Here is a 26,097-nt window from a genome sequence, read left to right as displayed (position 1 = left end):
AAGGCTTGAATTGAAATGTAAATATAAGGAACTGATTTAACAAGGGGAAATATTACAATAAGATAGAAGGTAAACATGTGATTGTAGAAATGCGAAGAATATAGAAAGGTGTGTGTCAGAAAGAGGGAGGGAAGGAGGTCGATGCTCTTACAGAGTAATGTATTAAGTTACAGAATTAGGTAACAAAATGTGATTATGATAAAAGTGGAAAATTTAATAAAAATCTTTTTTAAAAAATGACAGAGACTCGTCCGATCTTTTCCAAATACCTTCCCTTCCCCGCCCACGGCTTCCTGACGCTTCGCCCGGCTCCTTTGCAGGGCGAAAGTGAAAGTGGACCCGAGCCAAAGCGCAGTGGGGGAGGGGAAGAGGAAGCGGGGGGAGGGGGGCCTGATTCTATATCTGGCGGCCCCCGGGCGGTTTCGGATCCCCTCTGGCTGGTGGTGGTTCTGCAAAATGCAAAAAAGCAACGACCAAACAGGAGCTCTGGCTCAAGCGACTGGGGACTGGGGGGGGGGGCGGGGGCCGGTTCTGGCCCGCTGTGCGCCCTGAGATTCCTGCATCGCAGTGGGTTGGTCTGGATGACCCTCCGGGGTCCCTTCCAACTTCATAGTGGAGCGAATTTCTATGGGGTTTTTTTATTATTAGGGCAAGGCGTGTGTAGGAACCTCCCAACTGCCCGGCCCTCCAGACCTCGCTGCCCGGCCCTCGGGACTCTGCTGAGGCCACGCCCCTTCTCCCCAGGCCACGCCCCTCGCCGGCCCTGCTTTGACCCCGAGAAGCCGGGATGGGGGGCAGAGAGGGGGGCGCCAGGGAACTAGTCTGTGGCCCCGGGATAAAATGCAAGCCTTGCTCTGCCCTTCACAGACTTTCCTCCTGAAAAACCCCGACGGCTCCTCTCTGCCCGGCGACTGATGACGCGGCGGCGGGCGGCCTCCCCATTGGCTCCCCGCGGGACGGGGGATTTCTGGCTTCCCCCAGTGTAGGGCTGAGGTTGGGGGGCAGATTCGGCTCCCCTGGACGCGGCCAGAGCAGCAGTTGCAGCAGAGGAGATCCTTCTCTCCGAGGAATCCCCCCGAGGAGCTGGGATCCAGAGACTGCGACTCTCCTCTGGAGGGAGGAAAGGATCCCACTGCCCCCCCACGCAAAAAAAATCCCCCCCACGACTACAGCGAAGGGATCCGCGAGAGCAGATCTCTCACTGGGATCCGGGGGCTGGTCAGAGTTGGTGATCCGGCAAGAGAGCGTAGAAACGAAACCCGGGATCCCTTGCCAAGTGGATCCCTAGGAGCGCGGAGAGAGATCCGGAGCCTGCAAAGCGGATCCTTCTTCCTCCTCCTCCTGGCCCAGCGGAGTCAGGATGCGGCCTCTGGGGGCGGCTTTGGCCGGCCTCTGCCTGGCGCTGAGTTACCTGCCAACAGGTAAGGATGGGGGGGCGGGGGGCGGAAAGGATCGAGAGATCCGGGGCTGCGGAAGTTGCAGCCCGACCGACCTCGCAGGGTCGTTGTTGTGGGGGGGGGGTTGGAAGAGGGAGGGGAGACTCGGCCTTGAGAAAAAGGTGGGGTGCAAATGACCCCCCGCTCGATCCCTTAACCCTTTCCGCAGGGGCTTTCGTCGTCCACCTGCAGGAGGACTGCTTCCTCTCGGACGGGGGTCGCGCCCTCTGGCTCAACTGGACGGTGGCCTTCAACAAGATCCCCTTCATCTGCTTCGAGGGATCCAGCGGGAGCTTCGTGCCCTGCGGCCTGGGCGCCTACGACCCCTGGGACCAGCTGACCGCCTACTTCGCCGACCACCTGAACGCCCTCCTGGGGGCGCAGATGAAGGGGGAGGCCCCGCGCTGCCAGGGGCAGGTCCGCCCGCTGTGGGGACCCTCGGCGCTCAGGAAGAGTGAGTGGGGGGCGCTGGGGGCAGGGGGGGGGAGTAGCAGCCCCAAACACCTGGGGTGTAGCCGGAGGACGCCAGGTGGGGAAAGTGGGGTGGCAAGTGAGGGCAAGTGGGGTGGCAAGTGAGGGCAAGTGGGGTGGCAAGTGAAGGCAAGTGGGGTGGCAAGTGAGGGCAAGTGGGGTGGCAAGTGAGGGCAAGTGGGGAGGCAAGTGAGGGCAAGTGGGGAGGCAAGTGAGGGCAAGTGGGGAGGCAAGTGAAGGCAAGTGGGGAGGCAAGTGAAGGCAAGTGGGGTGGCAAGTGAGGGCAAGTGGGGAGGCAAGTGAAGGCAAGTGGGGAGGCAAGTGAAGGCAAGTGGGGAGGCAAGTGAAGGCAAGTGGGGTGGCAAGTGAGGGCAAGTGGGGTGGCAAGTGAGGGCAAGTGGGGAGGCAAGTGAAGGCAAGTGGGGAGGCAAGTGAAGGCAAGTGGGGTGGCAAGTGAGGGCAAGTGGGGTGGCAAGTGAGGGCAAGTGGGGAGGCAAGTGAGGGCAAGTGGGGAGGCAAGTGAAGGCAAGTGGGGAGGCAAGTGAGGGCAAGTGGGGTGGCAAGTGAGGGCAAGTGGGGAGGCAAGTGAGGGCAAGTGGGGAGGCAAGTGAAGGCAAGTGGGGTGGCAAGTGAGGGCAAGTGGGGTGGCAAGTGATGGCAAGTAGGGTGGCAAATGGGGTGGCAAGTGATGGCAAGTGGGGTGGCAAGTGAAGGCAAGTGGGGTGGCAAGTGATGGCAAGTGGGGTGGCAAGTGGGGTGGCAAGTGGGGTGGCAAGTGAAGGCAAGTGGGGTGGCAAGTGAAGGCAAGTGGGGTGGCAAGTGAGGGCAAATGGGGTGGCAAGTGAGGGCAAGTGGGGTGGCAAGTGAGGGCAAGTGGGGTGGCAAGTGAAGGCAAGTGGGGTGGCAAGTGGGGTGGCAAGTTGGGTGGCAAGTGGTGGGAAGTAGTGTGGCAAGTGAAGGCAAGTGGAGTGGCAAGTGGGGTGGCAAGTGATGGCAAGTAGGGTGGCAAATGGGGTGGCAAGTGATGGCAAGTGGGGTGGCAAGTGAGGGCAAGTGGGGTGGCAAGTGGGGTGGCAAGTGATGGCAAGTGGGGTGGCAAGTGATGGCAAGTGGGGTGGCAAGTGGGGTGGCAAGTGGGGTGGCAAGTGAAGGCAAGTGGGGTGGCAAGTGATGGCAAGTGGGGTGGCAAGTGAAGGCAAGTGGGGTGGCAAGTGAGGGCAAGTGGGGTGGCAAGTGAGGGCAAGTGGGGTGGCAAGTGAGGGCAAGTGGGGAGGCAAGTGAAGGCAAGTGGGGAGGCAAGTGAGGGCAAGTGGGGTGGCAAGTGAGGGCAAGTGGGGAGGCAAGTGAGGGCAAGTGGGGAGGCAAGTGAAGGCAAGTGGGGTGGCAAGTGAGGGCAAGTGGGGAGGCAAGTGAAGGCAAGTGGGGAGGCAAGTGAAGGCAAGTGGGGTGGCAAGTGAGGGCAAGTGGGGTGGCAAGTGATGGCAAGTAGGGTGGCAAATGGGGTGGCAAGTGATGGCAAGTGGGGTGGCAAGTGAGGGCAAGTGGGGTGGCAAGTGGGGTGGCAAGTGAAGGCAAGTGGGTGGCAAGTGATGGCAAGTGGGGTGGCAAGTGGGGTGGCAAGTGGGGTGGCAAGTGAAGGCAAGTGGGGTGGCAAGTGAAGGCAAGTGGGGTGGCAAGTGAGGGCAAATGGGGTGGCAAGTGAGGGCAAGTGGGGTGGCAAGTGAGGGCAAGTGGGGTGGCAAGTGAAGGAAAGTGGGGTGGCAAGTGGGGTGGCAAGTTGGGTGGCAAGTGGTGGGAAGTAGTGTGGCAAGTGAAGGCAAGTGGAGTGGCAAGTGGGGTGGCAAGTGATGGCAAGTAGGGTGGCAAATGGGGTGGCAAGTGATGGCAAGTGGGGTGGCAAGTGAGGGCAAGTGGGGTGGCAAGTGGGGTGGCAAGTGATGGCAAGTGGGGTGGCAAGTGATGGCAAGTGGGGTGGCAAGTGGGGTGGCAAGTGGGGTGGCAAGTGAGGGCAAGTGGGGTGGCAAGTGGGGTGGCAAGTGAAGGCAAGTGGGGTGGCAAGTGATGGCAAGTGGGGTGGCAAGTGGGGTGGCAAGTGATGGCAAGTGGGGTGGCAAGTGAAGGCAAGTTGGGAGGCAAGTGGTGGGAAGTAGTGTGGCGAGTGAAGGCAAGTGACAGCAAGTGGGGTGGCAAGTGGGGTGGCAAGTGGGGTGGCAAGTGATGGCAAGTGGGGTGGCAAGTGATGGCAAGTGGGGTGGCAAGTGGTGGCAAGTAGTGTGGCAAGTGAAGGCAAGTGGGGAGGCAAGTGGGGTGGCAAGTGATGGCAAGTGGGGTGGTAAGTGATGGCAAGATTATCCCACCAGGAGGCATGCAGCTGAGCCAACCCTCGAAGGATCTAATGCGGATTCGGATTCTGTCCCCCCTCCTCTCCACAGCTCCCCCAAAGGTCCAGGTATTCCCTGTCATCCCTCAGAACACCCCAGAGTCCATCATGTTGGCGTGTGTCGTGTGGGGCTTCTACCCGCAAGACGTGACCGTCACCTGGCTGTGGAACGGGGCCCCCCTGAAGAACGGGACAGGCCCGCCGGCAGTGCCCTCCAGCAACGGGGACTGGACCTACCAAACTCTGCTCACCCTCCCCCTGGACCCCCGGCAGGGAGGCACCTACACCTGCCAGGTGACCCACGTGAGCCTGAATGAAACCCTCACCAAGGACTGGGGTGAGTGACGGCGGGGGGCGGGGCTGGGCTGCTTCACGCAGCACAGGGTTCAGCTATGGAACTCCCTGCCACCGACGTGGGTGGCTTTGAAAGAGAATGGCAGCCTCCCACTGGATTCCCCAAATGCCTCTGTGCATGTGCAGAATGTCTCTTTGACCACAATGAGCCACCAACTAACTTGAGATCTGGAGGAAAGGTCCAGCTGCGATTCTTGCCTTGCAGGGGGCTGGCCTAGATGGCCTTTGGGGGTCCCTTCCAAGCCCACCAGCCTAGGATTCTATGATCTCGCTGAGCCTTGTCCGCACAGACTGGCAGCACTGCCTCTCCTTCTGCACTCCAAGCATGTGTCCTGCCACTGAGCCCAGGCCGGACCCTCTCTTCTCAAAAGGGGAAACATTTCGCCCTGCTCTTTCAGGGGCCTGGTTTATTTATTTCATTAAATTTATACGCCGCTTTTCGGGGGGAAACGATTCCAAGCAGTTAGTAAGAATCATAGAGTTGGAAGGGACCCCGAGGGTCATCTAGTCCAACCCCCAAGAATCTCAGCTGAAGCTTCCCTGCCAGATGGCCAGCCAACCTCTGCTTTAAAAACCCTAAGGAAGGAAAAAATAGAACAATAATTAAAAACTTTTAAATTCGTGATGAGTGATAAGCAGATTGAAACACCCACCCACACCTGCAGAAACAAGAATGCTTTTTAGCAGGCGCCTGTTATCAAGAGGCAGGGAGTTCCACAGGATTCAGGAGCTGCCACACTGAAATGCTGATTCCTTACGAAGTCAGGACCGGTGTTAGGTGGCAGCCCCAGCCCCACAGAGCCAAGCGGTTAAGAGGGTTGGTGGGTGGGGGGTCAGAATACCTCCACCCCACAGGTGAGGAAGGCGACCCGCATTTAACAGTTCCCTGCCCTATCTGTCTCTCCCGCAGCGCCAGGCCTGGCTCTGGGCCTCCGGTGGAAAGTGGGGGTCTCGGCAGCCATGCTGGGGGTCGGCATCCTTCTCCTTGCCGTGGGCACCGTCCTTTGGAAGAGGAGATTCCCCGAAGGTATGGGCCAGTGGAGAACATGAGCTGGGGGGGGTGGGGTTTTGTTTTTTGCCAGTTCCTTAAGATTTATGCACTGCTTTTTGCTGACTCCTTAAGATTTATACACCGCTTTTTGCCGATTCCTTAAGATTTATACACTGCTTTTTGCCGACTCCTTAAGATTTATACACCGCTTTTTGCCGATTCCTTAAGATTTATACACTGCTTTTTGCCGATTCCTTAAGATTTATACACCGCTTTTTGCCGATTCCTTAAGATTTATACACCGCTTTTTGCCGGTTCCTTAAAATTTATACACCGCTTTTTGCCAGTTCCTTAAGATTTATACACTGCTTTTTGCCGACTCCTTAAGATTTATAACCTGCTTTTTGCCGACTCCTTAAGATTTATACACTGCTTTTTGCCGATTCCTTAAGATTTATACACCGCTTTTTGCCGATTCCTTAAGATTTATACACCGCTTTTTGCCGATTCCTTAAGATTTATACACCGCTTTTTGCCAGTTCCTTAAGATTTATACACTGCTTTTTGCCGACTCCTTAAGATTTATAACCTGCTTTTTGCCGACTCCTTAAGATTTATACACTGCTTTTTGCCAGTTCCTTAAGATTTATACACCGCTTTTTGCCGACTCCTTAAGATTTATAACCTGCTTTTTGCAGATTCCTTAAGATTTATACACTGAAACCTCTGAGCTCTCATCAGCTTGGGCCCCGTTGATGGGTGACCCCTCAGGTGGGCGGGCGGTTGGGTGGGGTTTTCCTCTGGGTGGGGGCCGTTCTTTTTGCTGACTCCCTCTTTCTCTCCCCACTTCCAGGCTACGCCCCCATTGATGGCAGCACCTACCCAAATGGTAAGAGTCCCTTCCCTCCCTCCCTCCCGCTTAAACTGTGGAACTGCCTGCCACAAGAAGCCAACTTGGGCTGCCTTGCAATGTTCCTTGGCCTGATCCTGCAGGCTCCGCTCACGTTCTTAGGGCAACAAATTCTGGCTGAGCATCGGGGGTAATTTTTTAAGGGTTAGGGCAGTTGTTTGGAGGGGGGAGAGGGCAGGGGTCTCCCTTCCAGCAAAGATCCCACAGCCAGCCTTCGAGTCCCCCACCCTCCAGTTATTCCAAGGATCGGTTCCACTCGGGTCCCCCGCTTTCAGAGTCAGCAAAGTGAAAAGCTTTTCGGAAATCCCTCCTGCCCTCCGCTCCCTATTGCATTTATAGCAGCACACAGGAGTCTCTCCCCCCCCATACAACAACCCTGTGAGGTAGGGTAGGCAGAGAGAAAGAGAGAGATTGTGCCCCCCCCCCAGGTCACCCTGTGAATTACACAACTGAGTGGGAATTCCAACCCTGGTCTCTCGCAGGTCCTAACTTTCTCAACTTTGAATTTTATCGTTATTCTTGTTTTTATGCTGCTTTTCCAATTAAGTGTATTAAATTTGTTGTTAGCTGCCCTCAGCCCGGTTTTTAAAACCGGGAAGGGCAGGGTATAAATAAAAAATTATTATTATTATTATTATTATTATTATTATTACACCACCCTGTCTCCCACACCAACCCTGCCAGGGAGGACTATACAGCCAGATGTTATACCAGGGGGCTCCCCAGATGTGATAGGAGGGGGGGCTTGGCTTGGGACAGAGCCTGAACCACAAAGGGGGAGTCCCCAAACAGAAAAAAGCATTTACTCCCCCCCCGCCATGAACTTCTAAACTCCCAACACACACACCCCTTTCCGCAGGTCGCTAGCCTGGCTCTGAAGACGCCTTTCTCCCCAAACTCCTTCGGCGGCGATTTCATCCTGGATCCGTTGGGGAGACCCTAAACCATCAAAAGCGAAGTCACCAAACCTTGCCTTGCTGCTGCTTCGAAGACCCTCCGGAGACCCCCACCCCGAAGCCCCAAGGGGGCCCGTTGAGCCCAGCACCCTCCCCACACCCTGCCTCCTCCTCTGCTAATGTCTCTCACTCGTCTAATTCGCCGCTGCCTCCTTTGCAGCAGCTGATTGGAACCACAGAACTGTGGGACCCCGGGAGGTTCTCTAGACCAACCCGCTGCAGCGCATTGCGCAAAGATGCCCCTCCTCTATCCCCCCCTGCCTGTCATCAGGTACAATCGAGCTGAGATTCCTGCACTGCACAGGGTTGGGCTAGATGACCGCTGGGGGTCCCAGCTGTACAATTCCTTGACTCTGTGGGAGAGGAACTCTTTTTAATCTACCCGTGGGGCTCCTTTTCTCCAGGTTTTTAAAGAGAGGTGTGCACATTTGTATATATGCTTTTATTAAGACTTTTCTTTGAAATAAGAACTAAGGAGAACGCTAAGGTCCCGGGTGCGGGTTCAGAGGGTTCACCTTCCTGTGTGTGGGACAAGATTTTCCTGCAAAAGAGGACTTTGCATTCAAACCATTTCTTACCTGCTTTTGTTAAGCTGCGCTTCCTGCATTGCAGAGGGTTCGTCTAGATGGCCCCTGGAGGTCCCTTCCAACTCTGCCCTCCCAAAGCGAGCCCCTTCCTCCAAGGACCTTCCGCCCTCCCCTTCCTAACCTGCCTGCCGTCGTGCGTCCGGGCTTCATTTTTTAAAGGAGATTTGTTGACACAAAAATAAAAGGGCAAAATGCCTTCGGACGCGCTGTGTGGTTTCTCTCTTTGCCTTCGGGGTTCTTAACGCCCACTCTGACCGGCAGCCGATTCTGACTCCAGAATTCAAGGCAGGTGTTGTGCTTTCGGCAGCCCTGCTTGGAGATGCCACCGGCAGGATTTGAACCCGGAGCCTCCCAGTGCTCTAACCACTGAGCTACGGAGGCCTCCACCCCACCCCACCCTCAACCAACTGCATCCTGCTGCCTTTCCTAAGCAGAAGGGTTTTTTTTTAAAGGAGTCCCAGAGCCGTTTCCAGAACCAAACGGGCAGCTCAGCTTTTAAAATATTCTTTTTTTTTTGGGGGGGGACAAATGTTCCTTTGCGGCTGCTAAGCTCACAAGCACCGAGTGTGTGTTGAGGTCTGTGATAGAGTTTGAACCCGGGGCCTTCGTTCTGCAGTGCAAGCAGCTGTCCTGCCCCTGAGCCACAGGGCTGCGTCCCTGCCGGACCCTTCGCTCTTCCAAACAAGTGTCCAACACAGCTGCCTTTACAAATCATTGCAGAAAACTGCAGTTTTCCACACCTTAACACAGCATTTGGGGTAAAGGTAAAGGGACCCCTGACCATTAGGTCCAGTCGTGGCCGACTCTGGGGTTGTGGCGCTCATCTCGCTTTATTGGCTGAGGGAGCCGGCGTACAGCTTCCGGGTCATGAGGCCAGCAGGACTAAGCCGCTTCTGGCGAACCAGAGCAGCGCACGGAAACACCGTTTACCTTCCCACCGGAACGGTACCTATTTATCTACTTGCACTTTGATGTGCTTTCGAACTGCTAGGTTGGCAGGAGCAGGGACCGAGCAACGGGAGCTCACCCCATTGCGGGGATTCGAACCACCGACCTTCTGATTGGCAAGTCCTAGGCTCTGTGGTTTAACCCACAGCGCCACCCACGTGGGGACACACACAAAAAGGGACTCGCCGCCTGTGTTGTGTTGTTATTGATCTGGCTATACCTCTTAGTTTGTGGCAACAAAACACCCCTGGTCTTTTTGGAGTAGTGAGCACAGGAAGGGGGGTAAAATCGAGTTCCTTGAGATCTAGCAACTTGAGATTTCCCAGAGTTCGCCAGAGGCCCGAGAGAGAGAAGGGGTGAGGAGGCCCTTTGCTCAAAACCTCACACGGCAGGTACCTGCCGGATTACGAGGCAGGGCAAGGGGCTCCAACCGCCCAGGGAAGGCAAAGGCTTTCAAGGGAGATACACCGAGGTGGCAGGTTCCAGCCCCTTAAGGAACAGCTGCATATTCCTGCCTTGCGCGGGGCTGGGCTAGATGACCTCTGGGGTTCCCTTCCGGGTCCACGATTATATGACTGAGGTCGGAAGTAATGCCAGGCTCCTCTCTAACAGGTTAAATAAATTACATTCCATGTATTATTAGTGCCAACTGGCATGGATGCTTTAGCTGATACTCTTGCATTGCACAGGGTTGGACTAGAGGACCTCTGGGGTTCCCTTGCAGACCTACAATTTTGTGACTGTGGGGTCTGCATGCCCACCCGGCCCGGCCCCACCTCCTAGTGTGTGTGTGTGAGAGAGAGAGAGGGAGAGAGAGAGGCTCCAGTCTTTCAAAGAGGCAAAAAAACTCCTTGATGAATTAAATTCCACAAAAAGGGGGGGGGAGAAAACAGCTGTAAAAAGGCCAGAGAGAAACATCTGGTCCAAGCAGCAGCAGCAGCAGCACCCCATCTTGCCCCCCACCATTGCAAGACGCCCCCCCCATCATCCCTGCACAGGGAGGGGGCACCCATCCTTTGGAGAACAGAGAGGGGTGCCATCGCGTTCGCCCACCCCAGCCTTCTTGGGGGGGGCATCAGTCCTTTCTGGGTGGGGGGGCTAAGTGTGCCAGAAGCGATGGAGTGGGGGGGGAGCAGTTTCAGCCATTTCGGCATTCCCCCACCCCTTGCAAAGCGCTTTCATCTCCTTCCTCCTCCTCGTCTTCCTCGTCCGAGTCCCCGTGGCGGGGGGGGGCCATGCCGGTGCCCCCCTCTTTTGCTGTTAGCCCAACAGTCTTGGGGGGGGGTCCTCGGCCCTCATTTCTGCTCCTTGGTGGGGGCATAGTACAGCTCCAGGGGCTTGCTCAGTTTCCAGTACTTCTCGTTCACCAGCTCCAGCGTGACGGATCCGTTCAGGGTCTGCAGGAAAAAGGAGAGGCAGTGGCGTTGGGAGTGCAGAAGTAAGAGAAGCCCCCCCCCCTTCTGCCCCCTTTCACCACAGACGGGCAGGGGGGCTATCAGCACACCTGTCAACGTTTCCATTTTTTTAAGGGACATTCCCTTATTCCCAATAGGATTCTTCACAAGGAAAGGGAAAAGCGGACTGCTATGGCTATCAGCTTGCAGTGAGGCAGGCCATTTCCCCGCAGAAACGTTCGTTTTTATTTTGTTTATTAAATCTGCATGCCGCCCTGTGCATGCAGGTATGGGGGGGGGGAGGGTTCACAGCATAATGAGATTGGCGAAATGTAATTATCATGGGCAAGACGGAGAGATGTAAAACATGGATTATGGGATAATATGCAGTTGGAAAGGTTGAGAAAAGTAGTTCAGAGAAATCTCTAAATATGGATATGCGTTTTGTAACGTTATAATTCTGCAAATAAAAATTATTTCCCCACCACCACTTAAAAAATAGATTGGCAAAATATGAGATTCCCCCATCTGCACTGGCAACCTGCCGGCAGCGGAACAGAAACCTGGAGCTTATCGTATATATATCTCATATGGAACAAATGAGAACCGAACTACTAATAAATAATAAATAATAAAAATAAAAATAATAAATGGAGTGAAAGAGGAGAGAAAGACAAAAAGAATAAAAAGGAAAAAGGTAGAAATAAAATAAAATAAAATAAAGGAAGCCTACAGCTTCCTTTTCATTTTTGTCTGTTAACCCCCTTTCTTTTTACACTTTTTGTGGGCCAGGGACAACTTGGTGGGTAGAGCAAGAGACTCCCAATCTCAGGGTTCTGGGTTCGAGTGCCAGGTTGGGCAAATGGCAGCGTGTTGGACCAGCTGACCCTTGACGGTGCAAACAATCCTTGCAGCCCCCGTTTATTTTAAGGCTCAGACGGAGCCCCCCTCCCGTCGTGGGTTTGAACGACGCGCCACTTGATCTTTACCCCTGCAAACACCTTAGAAGCCCTTTCAGTAAGTGAACAGTATACGGATTAACCGTTAAATATATTTCTATGCTCTTATTGCATCGTATCAAATAAAGCAGCCCGTCTAGGAGAAGGAAAACCCTGGTCCTGGGACCCCCCCCCCAAAAAAAAGCTCCTCCCCCAGGGAAGCTCAGCCAGCCCAGCCAGGCAGCAACCGGTTCCATCTCAGGGTCTCGAACCCAGAACCCCTCTACCTCCTCTCGGCTTGCGGGGTGCGGCACCCTTCACCCCTTGGGGCTGGGGGGGGAGACCCTCCTCATCAATGTCCTGCACCCCCCTGCCTGTTACCGTGAAGGCCCCCCCGGCCGTGGTGATGTAGATGGTGTACTGCTTCTCGCTGACGTCCTCCAGGGCGGGGGCTTCGGACCCGGCCCCCGGTGCCTCTTCCAGGGCGATGCGCAGGGCCAGGTATTTGGAGAGGTGGTCCACCGTGGCGTTGGCCGTGGTCTTGACGTACCTGGCGGGGAGGGGGAGGCAGAGTTAGGGGTGCGGGGAGGAAGTTGTGGGGCCGAGGGGGGGTCTTAGGACTCGGCGGTGGGATCCCCTTCCTTGGAGATGCTGAAACGAGAGGCTGGGCTGGGGGTTGGACTGGATGATGATGATGATGATGATGATGATGATGATGATGATGATAATATATTATTTATACCCCGCCCATCTGGCTGGGCCTCCCCAGCCACTCTGGGCGGCTTCCAACAAAATATTAAAATATATCAAACATTAAAAGCTTCCCTAAACAGGGCTGCCTGTAATAATAATTATTATTATTATTATTATTTATACCTGTTGCAGGAATTTATGTATAAGTTGGGGGGTTTCCCCTCCAGCAGATATCATGCACATGCAGCCCACTACCAAAATCAGCACAATCACTTTTGTGACTTTTGTGATTTGTCCCCACAAAACACTTCATCACAGTTTCTTCCTATCTATTCAAAGGGACTTTGCTGCACGATACCAAATGTAAGAATTCGCTGATCAGTGCATTTATGTACTGGCTCACTGGGAAAACTTCAGAAATTCATATAGAGATGTGAGCTCAGCTACTCAGCAGCCCCTCTGCCTGAGGGATAATGCCTGGCATCCTGATACCTGAGTGCCAGACAGGTAGCCATTCCAGAAATAACAAACCCAGATGAAGACAAATAATCATTAACTTGGCTGGGAAACAGAGAAATGTAAATATCTCTTTTGTTACACTTGATGGGTGTTTGGTAGAGGGCAAGGGGAACCATGGGGCAGGGTCCAGGATGCTCAGATTCCTGCCACCAGACCTCCCCTTTCATGATGTAACCGTGATGTAGTTTGGGGAGGTGTAACATAGGGATTAACGTAAAGGGAACCCTGACCATTAGGTCCAGTCGTGACCGACTCTGGGGTTGCAGCGCTCATCTCGCTTTATTGGCCGAGGGATCTGGTGTACAGCTTCCGGGTCATGTGGCCAGCAGGACGAAGCCGCTTCTGGCAAACCAGAGCAGCGCACGGAAACGCCATTTACCTTCCTGCCGGAGTGGTACCTATTTATCTACTTGCACTTTTGACGTGCTTTAGAACTGCTAGGTTGGCAGGAGAAGGAACCGAACAACAGGATCTCACTCCGTCGCAGGGATTCGAACCGCCAACCTTCTGATCGGCAAGCCCTAGGCTCTGTGATTTAACCCACAGTGCCACCCACGTCCCCCTAAACATGGGGATGAGCAGCTAATAAAAGTTGGGTTCTCTCTTGTTCGGGGCTTCCATCTTGTTTCACCTGGTGGCAGGTGGGAGTCCTGTCGCGAGGGTCTTCAATCAAGACCAAGCCTCCTGGCTGCTGTTTTGCTCTGGTCTTCCTGGCTGGGGTCCTTGTTTTTTGCTGTCAGATTTCCCCACCCATCTGGCGGGGCTTCCCCAGTCACCGGGATAACCCCCCCGGGGGTCCCTTCCAGCCCAACGACCCCCCGGCAACCTTCCCCAGCGCCCAAGGCGGCCTCCCACTGGGGTGGGTGTGCTTGGGAGCCCCCCTGGACGGGTCGGGAGGGTTCCCACTGCCCGCTGCCCACCTGGTCTGGGCGTAGGCTCCCTTCTCCACCAGGACAGGGTGAGGCTGGAAGACCAGCTCGATCTCGCTGCTGCCGGGCTCGGGGCTCCGGCGGCCCCCCTCGTGCGAGGTCTCCGGCTCGGCGCACGACTCGTCCGAGGCCCGGGAGCGCTTGCAGCTCGGCCCGGCCTCAATCTGGCTGGGGGCCGAGGCGTTGCTGAGGTGGGAGCGGCTGTCGCAGTTGTCTTCCGCCCCGCTGAAGGTGGTGTTGTCCGACTCTTGGGGGTGCTTCCGGGCGCGCTGCCCCCTGGAGGCGGGAGGAAAGAGGCGGGAGCGTCACACACCAACCAAATAAAACTAGCAAAAGCTCCGGCGGAACTTCCTGCCTCATGATTCCATTGTACAGTTATGGTTACGTTCGTTTCTATCCTGCCTCTTTCCCTGGCAGGGACTCAGGGCAGCTCAAACCTGAAGCAGAAAGAGCTAAAAAAAAACATTGGGGTGGGAGAGCAGCCGTTAAAAAACAATTAAACATTAAAAGGATAAATATATGGTCTATTAAAGGACACAGGTTTATAGAATTCCCCAAACCGGTTGGAAGAAGAAAGTGTGGCAAAAGGACAGTAAGGAAATAGCCGGTCTGATTTCTCTTGCATGTTATTAATCTTGCATTATTATTAATTATATTAATAATATCACCAGATGTCAGAGAGAACAAGTACCAGACTTATAGAAGACATCTGAAGGCAGCCCTGTTTAGGAAAGCTTTTAATGTTTCATGCATTACGGTATTTTAATATTTTGTTGGAAGCCGCCCAGAGTGGCTGGGGAAACTCAGCCAGATGGACAAGGTATGAATGAATGAATGAAGATGATTATTATTATTATTATTATTATTATTATTATTATTATTCCCCCCCAGACTGGACTCAGGGCAGTTTACAGATAAGATAGAAAAAGTGGAAAACATCATAGAAAAGACAATAGAGAAAAAGCTATTAAACACTTGTGTGTGTGTGTGTGTGTGCGTGTGTGTGTGTGAGAGAGAGAGATTAAGAATACAGGTAATTACAAACAAAACATCACCACATCAACCTGCTTACAACGCCTTTAAAGAAATGAATAATTATTTATTATTGCTGCTGCTACTGTTGCTAGCTGACATTCCAGACTAGATGAACTCTGGTGTGCGTTCCAAGCCTACCATTCCATGATTCTACATGTCTGGGTAATAATAATAATAATAATAATAATAATAATAATAATAATAATAATAATAATAAATCCTCTATTATTAGATTTCCTAAGCACCTCCTTTCAGCACTGGATGCCAGGGAAAGTGGCCTCAGCATAAAAATATGTAAATCAAGCAATTTGCAGTTGGAAGCAGAAGAAGTCAAGTTTCTTGGCAGAAAACACACCTAATAATCTTCACTCCAGACACCCTGGGAATTGTTTTCTCTGGAGGATATGTGAATGTGAACGAAGAAATAATCTGCACGGCATTTTTAAAAATAATCCCCTATGGCAATTGCTGAAATGTGCGTGTCTTTTGCTTTTAGTCTCTCTTTTCATAATATTATTGTCAGCTTTACCCAGCCTTGGCTGGGGAGGGCGGGGTATAAATAAAAATAATTATTATTACTCCCTGCCAGTGGTTTTTTATTTTTAATGAATGCGTCATACTACTGCATGAAGACGATGTAAGAGACTTTTATTCATTAAGCAGCACATAGATCCTGCTAAATGAAATTAACTATATGCCCCCCCCCAATCTACTCTGCCATCCTGCCAGCAGCTGGCTTCAGCATCCGCCTGCAGCGTGTCAACCTCAAACTCAGGTGGGGTTGCTTTTAAATTATTGCAGATGCCCGAAATGTGCAGAAATTTTTCTACGTGTTTATTTATGGCGTTTTAACCGGAATCGTTTTTGCCATTCTGATGCCCCTCCCTCTCCCCCACCCTCTGGAGCTCCTTTCGGAAGGAATAAATCGTAAATAAATTAAATAAATAAACGGGCTTGCAAATTCCATCCACTTCTGCAAAAAAAAAAAAGAAAAAAGAGGAGGAGGAGGGAGGTTACAGCTGCTTTTGGATTCCTATAGAATCATGGAATGGTAGAGTTGGAAGGGATCCCAAATGTCATCTACTCTAACCCCCTATAAAGTAGGGCTCTCAACACACAGCCCACCCCAATCCAATTAGAAACCAAACTGGACCCTGTTTAGCTTTCCAAATGTGCCAGTAGATTTTGTAAAAGCAGACTGAATAATAATAATAATAATAATAGTAATAATAATAATAATAATAATAATAATAATAATAATAATAATACCCTGCGCATCTGGCTGGGTTTCCCCGGCCACTCTGGGTGGCTTTCAAGAGAACACAAAAATACAATAAGCTATTAAACATTAAAAACTTCCCTAAAGAGGGCTGCCTTCAGGTGTCTTCTAAAAGTCTGGTAGTTGTTTATCGCTTTGACATCTGCTGGAAGGGCGTTCCACAGGGCGGGTGCCACTACCGAGAAGGCCCTCTGCCTGGTTCCCTGTAGCTTTGCTTCTCGCAATGAGGGAACCGCCAAAAGGCCCTCGGCGCTGGACCTCAGTGTCCGGGCTGAATGATGGGGGTGGAGATGCTCCTTCAGATATACTGGACCGAGGCTGTTTAGGGCTTTAAAGGTCAGCACCAACACTTTGAATTGTGCTCGGAAACGTACTGGGAGCCAATGTAGGTTGCAGTTTCCGGGTCACCTTCAAAGGTAGCCCCACATAGAGCGCATTGCAGTAGTCCAAGCGGGAGATAACCAGAGCATGCACCACTCTGGCAAGGCAGTCCACAGGCAGATAGGGTCTCATCCTGCGTACCAGATGGAGCTGGTAAACAGCTGCCCTGGACACAGATTTGACCTGTGCCTCCATGGACAGCTGTCAGTCCAAAATGACTCCCAGGCTGCGCACCTGGTCCTTCAGGGACACAGTTACCCCATTCAGGACCAGGGAATCCTCCACACCTGCCCGCCTCCTGTCCCCCCAAAACAGTACTTCTGTCTTGTCAGGATTCAACCTCAATCTGTTAGCCGCCATCCATCCTCCAACCGCCTCCAGACATGTGGTCCCAAATAGCAAGGTTGCGCTGGGAAGACCCGGAGGAGATCTGAAAGGGGTCTGGCTGCGAATCTCGAGAGGAGGTGGATCTCTCTTGGGGTCAGGGCCGGAGACCCCCCCCCAGCCTGAGCCCCCGTACCTGTTCATAGCCTGCATCTTGAGCCCCTCCTCCATGCTGCTGCGCAGGGCTTGCTGGTTGTGCAGGCGGTTGAGCTTGGCCAGGACGCGGTCTTGGTGTGCCTCATACTCGTCTCGGCTGGGGTAGATCTTGGAGATGAGGGCGTCAAAGTTCGGGTCGGGGCGCAGGGAGCGCTTGGAGACCAGCTTCTTGCGGCAGGTGGGGCACTCCTTGTTCCTGCGGCGGAGGAAACCGGGAAACCAAAATCAAGGTGCGGGCCGAGCGCGAGGAAGCGGCAGGAAAGGGTCGCGGGGCTGCAGCGCTCGGAACTCCCTGCTTTAGAGAATGTAGGACTCAAACCCGTGGCTTCAAGTTACAAGAAAGGGGATTTTTCTTTTTCTCTTTTTTTCCTTTCTCCTTCTGTGATAGAACTCCTATTTGGGGACTTCCCTGGCTTTTTTCTGGCCCGTGTAGGACCAGTCTGGATAGTTGGCCTTGGTGAAGACTTGACATTTTCATCCCCAAAAAAGCTTTTGATTGAGTTCCACTGAAATGAGGCTGCATTTTAATGTTTTAATGTTGTGTTTTAATCTTGTTTTTTAAGCTGTATTCTAATCAATTGTTTTTATATTTTGTGTTAGACGCCCTGAGCCCGGTCTTGGCTGGGGAGGGTGGGGTATAAATAAAATTTATTATTATTGCTATTGATGTTGTTGTTATGACACAACATGAGGGAAAAACTTTCTGGCGGTAAGAGCTGCTGCTTCCCGTTGCTTCATGCCGCGTGAGTGAGATGAATAAACACCCGGCAATAAAAGATAATGGGAGAGGATTTACCCCAGCAAACTATTTGTCAAAATTACAAATACACAAATACCGACGGTCATTTACCCTCACTAGATTCAACATGCTGCCATCTGGCTGATTGCAGGGCAGATTCGAGGGTAAACCATAATACACGGAATGAGTCTGCCCCTGCGGCTTGATGGAGGTAGAAACTGTCTCTCATGTCTTGCTATGCTGCCGTTTCTACGGGGATATATGCTTGGTATTTATGCAAAAATCTCCAAATGAATCCGAACTTCAGCGTCTAAAATCCCTGGTAGGGGACAAGGATCCTGAGGTGACGTTAAGGGTGGCCAAATTCTGTGCGATTGCTATAAAACTTGGGGAACAAGCTGTACTATCATAATAATTAAGGCCTTAAATGATAATTTTAGGTTATATGTTAGTGACTAAGTTTTAATTTGCAGTGGACGCTCGGGTTGCAAATGCGATCTGTGCGGGATGCACGTTCGCAACCTGCAGCGGCGTGTCTTGCGCATGCACGGGTTGCGATTCGGGGGTTCTGTGCATGTGCAAAGCACAATTTAGCGCATCTGCGCAGGTGCGACCCCCGAAACCCGGAGGTAACCCGTTCCAGTACTTCCAGGTTTTTTCTGTAACCTGAAAAAACACAACCTGAAGTATCTGTAACCCAAGGTATGACTGTATATATATTTTTAACTGTTGCTTCAAGAGAAATGCAACTGTCAGTCACGGATTTTGGACCAGGTACCCATTTGTAGTCGGGCCAGATTCGCGAGTTGCCCCGGACAGCTTGGGACCAGCTCACCTGTGGGAACTCGGGACGGGCCTTTCTGGGACCTGCCTCTCTGCCAGCCCCCCTTAAATGCCACCCCCCGGGCCCCACGCACCCGCTCCGCAGGGCCGTCACGATGCAGTCGGAGCAGAACCGGTGCAGGCACTCCTTGGTGGTCATGGTGTGTTTGAGCATGTCCAGGCAGATGGGGCACATCAGCTCGCTGTGGAGGCTTCGCGGGGAGACGGCAATCTCCGTCCCGTCCATTACGGCCTCCTGAAAAAGAGAGAGCTTCCTTGCTGAGCTTCCAGGGAGCAAAATGGGAGCGTGGCCAGCCTTGCAGCGGGTTGAGCTAGATGAACGCTGGGGTCCCCCTCCCAGCTCAACAATTCTACAATATTTTGGCCGCCTGTCAGCGACGCTTCAGTTGAGATTCCAACTCTACGATTCGGTGATTCCAGAAGCCCACCGGCAACCACCCTGGGTTTTTTGCTGGAAAAGCTCAAGAATCTCTTATTATGAATTTATTCATGCCAAAGCATTTATGAACCACTTGATTTAATGCTTCCAAAATCTCCAGGCAGCGGATAGCATGGACACGATCAGCACGAGCGCAAAAATGCAACAGAGAATGAGTAAAAAAAAACAGCAGAGAGAAATAAATAAAAACAAAGGATTTGGACAAGTCAGAGAGTCTTTGTCGATTTCCTACACACAAATGCCCAGGACAGCGGACAACTTATTAAACGGTGTAGAAACTCTTAAAGGTAAGAAGGTAGACAACTTCTTAGCAGGAAGCACGTTAGTGCAAGATGCCCTGTGAATTGTGTTTCTAGCAAGGTGCCCTGTGAATTGTCTCTCTAGCAAAGTACAAATAAATACCTAAAAGGAAACAAGCTGAAGGCAATTTAAAAAAATAAATTACAAAAACCCCTTAAATCTGGAACCTGGAGAGGGACTTAGAAGATCTTCCCACCAGACCCGGATATTTGAGGGGTGGGGAAGGTCAAGAGAAAGGGGGTCCCTCGTGGCCCCTGCCCCAAACCCAGCCCCCACCCGGCATGATGATGATAATAATAATAATAATAATAATAATAATAATAATAATAATAAATTTTATTTATATCCCGCCCTCTCCAGCCGAAGCTGGGCTCAGGGTGGCTAACAACAATCAAAATAGTTCAACATTCTAAAACATTCATTATAAAATTAATTAAATCAAATTAAAATCAAATTAATGGCAACCATCAAGCAAAATTTTGTGCAGATTGCCAGAGGAGGGGGTCAGGCTGCGCCCTGACAAAAGGCCTGGTGGAACAGCTCTGTCTTGCAGGCCCTGCGGAAGAATGTCAGGTCCTGCAGGGCCCTTGTCTCTTGTGACAGAGCGTTCCACCAGATTGGAGCCGCGGCCGAGAAGGCCCTGGCTCTAGTTGAGGCCAGCCTAACCTCTCTGGCCGGCCTTCTCCTCTTCCTCCTCCTCCTCACCTGCGGCGTCCGGTGAAGTTCGTACAGGCTGAGCTCCCAGGTCTTGCTGGCACTCTGCACGTTGGCCGGCGTCGCCATGGCGGGCTGCAGGTTCGAGGCAGGAAAGAGAAGCGCAGTTTAAATTCTCAGTGACTTGTCGGGTCGGAAGGGGCCCCGAGGGTGATCCAGTCCAACCCTGGCACCGCGAGTGCCCAGCCCCGTCTGTTCTTCCAACCCCGTGGCCCAAACTGGAAAAAGCCCAGAAGTGGAAGGGAGCTGAGAGCAAAAGCAGCACCGGGCACAGGGGGGGACTGCCAGTCTGGCAGCCCCTCTGGGTTTCTTTGGACTCGTCCAAACACGGGGAGGGGGGTTGCTCCCACAAGATTGATATTTTTTAAACTGGCGATGCAAGCAGGGTTTTTACCTGGGGCATTTGTGTGTGTGCAAAGCAGCATTCTCCAGTCGCAGACCACAAAGGGGCTTACCCCTAACCCCTTGGTGCTCTGTACATGCTCAGAGGCACTGTTCCTCCTCCTTTATAAAGGAGTTTTAATCTCTTGCTACTCCCACTTTTTGAAAGTCTCAGATTAGCGCTGCTCATTCTTCTGTTTGACAGATCTCAGAGCTGTGGGTTCGAGCCCCACGTCGGACAATAAACACCCCCCCTGCGTTACAGGGGGTTGGACTAGATGACCCTCAGGATATCCCTTCCAGCTATACCGTTCCGTGATTCTGGGATGTTGCTGTTAATTTCTGCGCAAACCATCCTGAGGTTGCTGCCGCCGCCGCCGTTCTGTCTACAGATCAAGCGGCAACGAACTCTTGCGATACGTCTGTATAGGAAAGATAAGCGCGCCCACTCGGACTCTGCACGTGCTCAGGGGTTAACCAGCCCCCCCTCCCCCTCCCCTCAAACTTCAGGAAGCGGAGGGACGGGACTGGGGGGGGAGGGGTGTTCCGCGGGAAGATTCGGAGCTGCACTCTGCACGTGCTCAGAGACCCCCAGTCCTTTGCCAAAGGGGATGGAAAAGCCAAGCCAGCTCCGAATGGGAGCAGCGTTGCAGCCCAGAGGCTCCGGGGCTGGAAGGGAGGCGCGCTTGGCTCTCCTTGGGGGGCAGGACGGGGGAGCCCCCCAAAGCCTCACACCCCCCAGGGAGGGGCTCCGGGGCTCCCTCTCCCCCCCCCCACTCCGGGAGGGGGATCCCCCTACCTGCTGGGATCCCCGGGATCCCCGGAGGCGCCTCTCCGTCTCCTTCTCCGTCTTCCTCCTCCTTCTCCTCCTCCGGAGGCGGGAGAGGGTGGGAACCTCCGAGGCCGCGTCACTTCCTCTCCCCGCCCCCGCGCTGACGTCACAGAGCACCGAAAGAGAGAAGGGGGTCTCCCCGCCCCCCCGCCCGCCCGCGGGGCAGGCAGGCAGGCGGCTGCTCGTCCGGTGAAGCCCGGGAGCTGCACCGGTGGGGGGGTGGCTGGCTGGGGGGGGCGGAAAGGGGCCAGAAGAGAGGAAGGAGGGCACACACCCCGCCCCCCCACTTCAATGGGGCGGACCCCCACCCCCAAGACAGCTTCCCCGGGTGGACAGCAGCCTGCGCCGGGGATGGATCCGTCCCGGGTCACTTGGGGCAGATGGAAAGCGACGCTTTTCATTGGATCGCGGAATTGTGGATGGGACCCCCAGGGGTCATCCATCCCAACCCCCGCGACGCAATCTCCCCCTGCCTCCTCCTCCTGCTTCTTTTTTGTGACTCAGCCTCCGAGCGGCTCGCCGGAAATATTTACATGGCCGGCGCAAAGGATGGAGAAGCCTTGAGCATAATCCAGAGCAGAAGAAATGTGCTTTGACTCACTTATTTTTACTTCATTACTTATGTGCTTGCGATTTATTTAGGAAAACCCAGAAGCCGCTTGACTGCGGAAAACATCAAAGCGGCTTACAGAAAAGGACCACAAGACTATCAAGTTTAAAATGGTTCCAGTTACAGATGGGTAGCCGTGTTGGTCTGCCATAGTCAAAATAAAAAAATTCCTTCCAGTAGCACCTTAAAGACCAACTAAGTTAGTTCTTAGTATGAGCTTTCGTGTGCATGCACACTTCTTCAGATACACACTTGGAGAAGTGTGCATGCACACGAAAGCTCATACCAAGAACTAACTTAGTTGGTCTTTAAGGTGCTACAGGAAGAAGTTTAAAATGCGTATTCTTTATTGGAAAAATAAAAAGCGCGTAATTACAATCGTGCACAGCGTCAGATCAGACACACAAAAAGAAGAAAATGGATTATCAATAGGTTAATGAGATGATCCATGAAGTGAATCAACTGTGGCAACTTGGCACTTTAAAAAGTGGAAATCACAGTCGACCAAAAACAGATTAAGACTTATTTGGGGCGGGGGCGCGTTATTGGGCTGTTCCTGTTTTTATTTTGATTATGTATTCTGTGTGGGTTTGGGGGTTTTGGGGGGGTATTTTTATCCTCTGAACCGCCCTGATACCTGCAGGTACCAAGAACAAACTTAGTTGGTCTCTAAGATGCTACTGGCAGGAATTCTTAAATTTTGTTTCGACTCCGGCAGACCAACACGGCGACCTACCTGTAACTAATAATCATAATGGCTACTTTCTTAATTATCTTGGCAGGCTTGCCTGAATTTTTGCCTGAATTTGGACGGCCGTCTGTCAAGGAACCCTGTTCAGGGAAGTTTTTAATGTGTGACATTTTGATGCATTTTTAATCCTTGTTGGAAGCCGCCCAGAGCGGCTGGGGAAACCCAGCCAGATGGGCGGGGTACAAATAATAAATTATTATTATTATTAGATTATAAGGATCCTTGCCGGGGGCTGGACTGGATGACCCTCAGGCGCCCCGGAGTCCTCGGCTGGACTGAGCGGTCGCGGCTGCCCGAAAGCCACACACCCAGAGAACTTCATGGGAAGATTTGAACTCAGGCCTGAGACCAGCACTGTTACAGAGGATGGGGGGGAGAGGGGGAGGGAAATATGGGGAGGTCAAACACGGCTGGGGGTGGTTACCTTGACAACACCCCCCTCCCCAAATAAGAGTGTCAGAAATCTTTTTGAGATGCATGGCAAGGAGAGAGCTTCTGTCCGATGCGAAATCCCCTTGTTACTTTCTTTCCGCTAAAGAATTATTATTATTATTATTAAAACTTTATTCCAAAACCGAAAAAGAATTACAAACACCAGATTCAAAATCCACATTCCTTTTGTAACATAAGCCTATTACATGGCTGACTAGATTAAAATATATACCTAATTGCTATAGACTTCCCTTTAAATGCAACGCAATTAGAAATATTGTATTAGACATTTTTATAAATTCCCCACTCCCCTTCACCCAGGTGTGATCTCAATATATTTTTTAACTTCTTCCATCTTGCTGTGTTGTTGTAGTTTAATAATTATTCAGTTGATTCTTTCATTATTTCCTTGCTTACCCTGCACGTTTTGCACATTATTAATATTCCAGTTCCGGAATATCCCGGCTCAAGAAGAGACTTGTGGCATCCGAAAGCTCGCAGATTTGTGTGCCTCTCTCGTTCTGATGGAACCGGATAACGGCTGGGGGGGGGTCCCATTTTGGAGGAGGGGGAGGCAAGCTTGTGGCTGCTGCTTCTTCCCAGTCCTGGCCCCTTGTTGCCCTCTGTGAAATGCTGGGCGCCGGCCTGGGGACGATCACATACTACAATTCCCATCATCGCTGGCTCCGGTTGTCGGGAGTTGTAGTCCAGCAGGGTTTGGGGAGATTTGGCCTGGCCAATCTGAGCACAAGCCCCGCGGCGTCCTGTTTGAAACCTTCACCCCGCGAATCTTGGGAACTGTAGTTCCTCATGAAGAGCTGCCCTTCTCAGTGCCCTTAATGAACTACGGTTCCCAGAATTCTGTGGTGGGTGCGTGGTGCAGGCATGCAGTGGCGTAGCGTGGGTTGTCAGCACCCGGGGCAAGGCCAGTGGCGTAGCGTGGGGGGTGCAGGGGGGGCCGGCCGCACCGGGCGCAACATCTGGGGGTTAGGGTTATGGGGCGCAAATCCACGGGTTGGGGCGCAAATCCACGGGTTAGGGGCGCAAATCCACGGGTTAGGGGGCGCAAATTACTTGCCTTGCCCCGGGTGCTGACAACCCACGCTACGCCACTGGGCAAGGCAAGTAATTTGCGCCCCCTAACCCGTGGATTTGCGCCCCCTAACCCGTGGATTTGCGCCCCATAACCCTAACCCCCAGATGTTGCGCCCGGTGCGGCCGGCCCCCCCCTGCACCCCCCACGCTACGCCACTGCAGGCATGGGCTGGTCTCTGGTGAGAAATCCTCTCACTCTTTGGCTGAAGAAGAGACCTGTGCCACCCTGAAGCTTGCCCATTTCCGCGCGCCTTATTCTGCGGCAAGAACAGAAACCGCCTGCGGCAAATCATCGCTCCCAGAAAGAGCGCAAGTGGCGGGTTGTGGGGAGGAAGACAGACAGGCGCCCCCCCCACCGACCCCAGAGAAAAGTCTGTGGGGAAGGAAGCGCAGCCCCAGAGAGGGGAGGGTCTGACAGGCTTGGCAGGGCGTCTTTGGCCAGCACTGACAGCTAGTTTGAAAGGGGCCGGGGAGACCACCCAAGCGCTGCCTGCCCCATTGTCCCCACTGAAAGGGGCCTGGGCAGGGATTATAGGGGGCGGGAAGGGGGGGGTCCGCTGCCTTGTACGGCTCCTCCAGCAGCCGCAATCCCACCCCTCCCCAGAGGTCCAAGCCCCCTCTCTGCTCAAGGGGGGGGGCAGAGTTGTGCCGGGGGGAAGCAAACCCCTATTTGGGACGGCCTTTTTGAAAAGGACTTGGCTCCCTCTCCCCGCTTTGGGTCTGGCTGGTGGGGGCTCCTCAGCCCTGCGGGGAAAGAACTCTGTGCATGCTCAGAGGCCGTCCGTTGCTCCCCAGCTTGAACGCTCTCGGGCCCCAAAGCAAGTTTGACGCGGGGCTAAACACGAATCATCGCCGCTTGGGTTCCGCAATAATCATACTCATTTTTAATTTTATTTTTTATTCTCTTCCTATCAGACCGGGTTCCTCCAGCCCCACTGAGCGGTTCATAGCTAGTGCCCCCCACCTTAAAGAGAGAGAGAGATTCCATGTTTGTTTGTTTTTTTAATCCTTTTATTTTTATTAACATTTTCGGAAACATCGTTTTGCACATTCCGCTCAGTAAAATAATAACACAACCAAGCCCAGAGAGGTAGCGGTTGCTTGCACGTTTATTCAAAACCCAGTTAAAACTGTTAATCCAACGAAAGGACGGTCTCCAGACCAGCAACGCTGCCTCCTCCCCCCGCCCCATCTTCAGTTTGCAAAACCGGCATTCTCTGCTACTGAGCCCCGCGCAATTCAGTGGGTTGGGATGGATGCCCTCGTGGGGTCCCCTCCAGCTCTGCGATTCTGTCCTTCCATGACCTTGTCGGCATCAAACCTCCGGCTCGCGATGTCCAGACTCAACTCTCAGGCGGAGAGACAAGAATTGCGTTTGGACAATCACGGCCCGGGGCTCAGGAGCGTCGGGGGGGCGGGCGGGCGGGGCGGGAGGAGCTGGAGTTTCTGGTGGGGCAGCGGAGGGGAAGGGTGGGGAGGTCCTGGGAGAGGAAAGGAGGTGGAGAGGCTCCCCTTTTTTCTGGAGGCAGTTAAAGGAAGGGGCTGCAGGACAGACAGGAGCCATTGGGGGCGCTGTGGCTGCATCTTGCATGGAGCGCGGGCGGGGCTGGGATGGATGACCTCTGGGGATCTTTGCAAACTGAGATTTCTGCATTGGGCTAGATGATTCTTGGGGTTTCTTGCAAATCGACAGCTCTGCAATTCTCTTTTTTAAACTTAGAATATGATGACTATTCAGCAAAGCATAAATACCTGGAATACATAGTCCTGCGGGTATAGGGTGGTATAATAATAATAATAATAATAATAATAATAATAATAATAATAATTACAAGGAAATAAATAATCCAGTTCACATCTGTGCTTCTCCTGCGGGGTTTCTGGGACAGCGGCAGGGGGATTTGTCAGCGGGCAGGACAGCAAAGTTCTTCCTTCTCAACCCATTTCTTTTTCGGTCACCAACTATTAGGGATTATTTCTAGGGGGCTGGACTAGATGGCCACTTGGGGCCTCTCCCAATTCTACGATTCCACGATTCTCTGGCTCTGGCTCTGAGCTGGCCTTGGCTTCCCCTCTAAAGACACCCTACATTTAAAGGCACCTTCTCGCCCACCCAAAGATCCCTGGGAACTGCAGTTTGTTGCGGGTGTTGGGAGTTATAGTTTCCAGGGTTCTCCCAGGGGCAGCCGCGTGCTCCAAAAGTGCCCCAAGGCGATTCAG

At 52.9% G+C, this 26,097-nt stretch overlaps 2 protein-coding genes across 3 annotated transcripts; one reads left to right on the top strand and one right to left on the bottom strand.

Annotated features, from left to right (window-relative positions):
* The first annotated feature begins 991 nt into the window (after window positions 1-991).
* On the top strand, window positions 992-7,984 carry LOC309525833 (class II histocompatibility antigen, M beta 1 chain). 2 transcript variants are annotated; one of them, XM_082211445.1, is made up of 6 exons: window positions 992-1,421; window positions 1,606-1,890; window positions 4,340-4,624; window positions 5,552-5,668; window positions 6,486-6,527; window positions 7,410-7,984. In XM_082211445.1, exons 1-6 carry the CDS (start codon window positions 1,361-1,363, stop codon window positions 7,418-7,420), a joined length of 801 nt encoding a protein of 266 aa, XP_082067571.1. In that variant the 5' UTR covers window positions 992-1,360; the 3' UTR covers window positions 7,421-7,984. The 2 variants fall into 2 exon arrangements, with proteins under 2 accessions (XP_082067571.1, XP_082067572.1); XM_082211446.1 differs by having other exon boundaries at window positions 994-1,421; window positions 6,486-6,521; window positions 7,402-7,984.
* A 1,877-nt stretch (window positions 7,985-9,861) lies between these two features.
* Window positions 9,862-21,061, bottom strand: RING1 (ring finger protein 1). Its single transcript, XM_082211424.1, has 7 exons — window positions 20,957-21,061; window positions 19,768-19,851; window positions 18,398-18,558; window positions 16,722-16,937; window positions 13,498-13,782; window positions 11,747-11,915; window positions 9,862-10,430 (listed from the first exon to the last, which is right to left on the bottom strand). The coding sequence occupies exons 2-7, from the start codon at window positions 19,843-19,845 to the stop codon at window positions 10,329-10,331; spliced, it is 1,011 nt and encodes a 336-aa protein (XP_082067550.1). The 5' UTR covers window positions 19,846-19,851; window positions 20,957-21,061; the 3' UTR covers window positions 9,862-10,328.
* Between the last annotated feature and the right edge of the window lie 5,036 nt (window positions 21,062-26,097).

This window comes from Podarcis vaucheri (assembly GCF_965113315.1).
Source record: "Podarcis vaucheri genome assembly, chromosome: 2".
NCBI lineage: Eukaryota > Metazoa > Chordata > Lepidosauria > Squamata > Lacertidae > Podarcis > Podarcis vaucheri.
Note: the sequence above shows the minus strand (reverse complement) of the source record. Positions and strands in the feature narration are given on the sequence as shown.

Bases quoted from the DNA above. Each gene is read 5' to 3' on its own strand.
- LOC309525833 (XM_082211445.1), top strand. From the start codon at position 1,361: ATGCGGCCTCTGGGGGCGGCTTTGGCCGGCCTCTGCCTGGCGCTGAGT. The intron at 1,422-1,605 runs GTAAGGATGGGG...CCCTTTCCGCAG, and splicing joins GCTGAGTTACCTGCCAACAG to GGGCTTTCGTCGTCCACCTG. The intron at 1,891-4,339 runs GTGAGTGGGGGG...TCCTCTCCACAG, and splicing joins ACCCTCGGCGCTCAGGAAGA to CTCCCCCAAAGGTCCAGGTA.
- RING1 (XM_082211424.1), bottom strand. From the start codon at position 19,845: ATGGCGACGCCGGCCAACGTGCAGAGTGCCAGCAAGACCTGGGAGCTC. The intron at 11,916-13,497 runs GTGGGCAGCGGG...CCTCCCCGCCAG, and splicing joins GGAGCCTACGCCCAGACCAG to GTACGTCAAGACCACGGCCA. The intron at 10,431-11,746 runs GTAACAGGCAGG...TTTTTCCTGCAG, and splicing joins CGGCCGGGGGGGCCTTCACG to ACCCTGAACGGATCCGTCAC.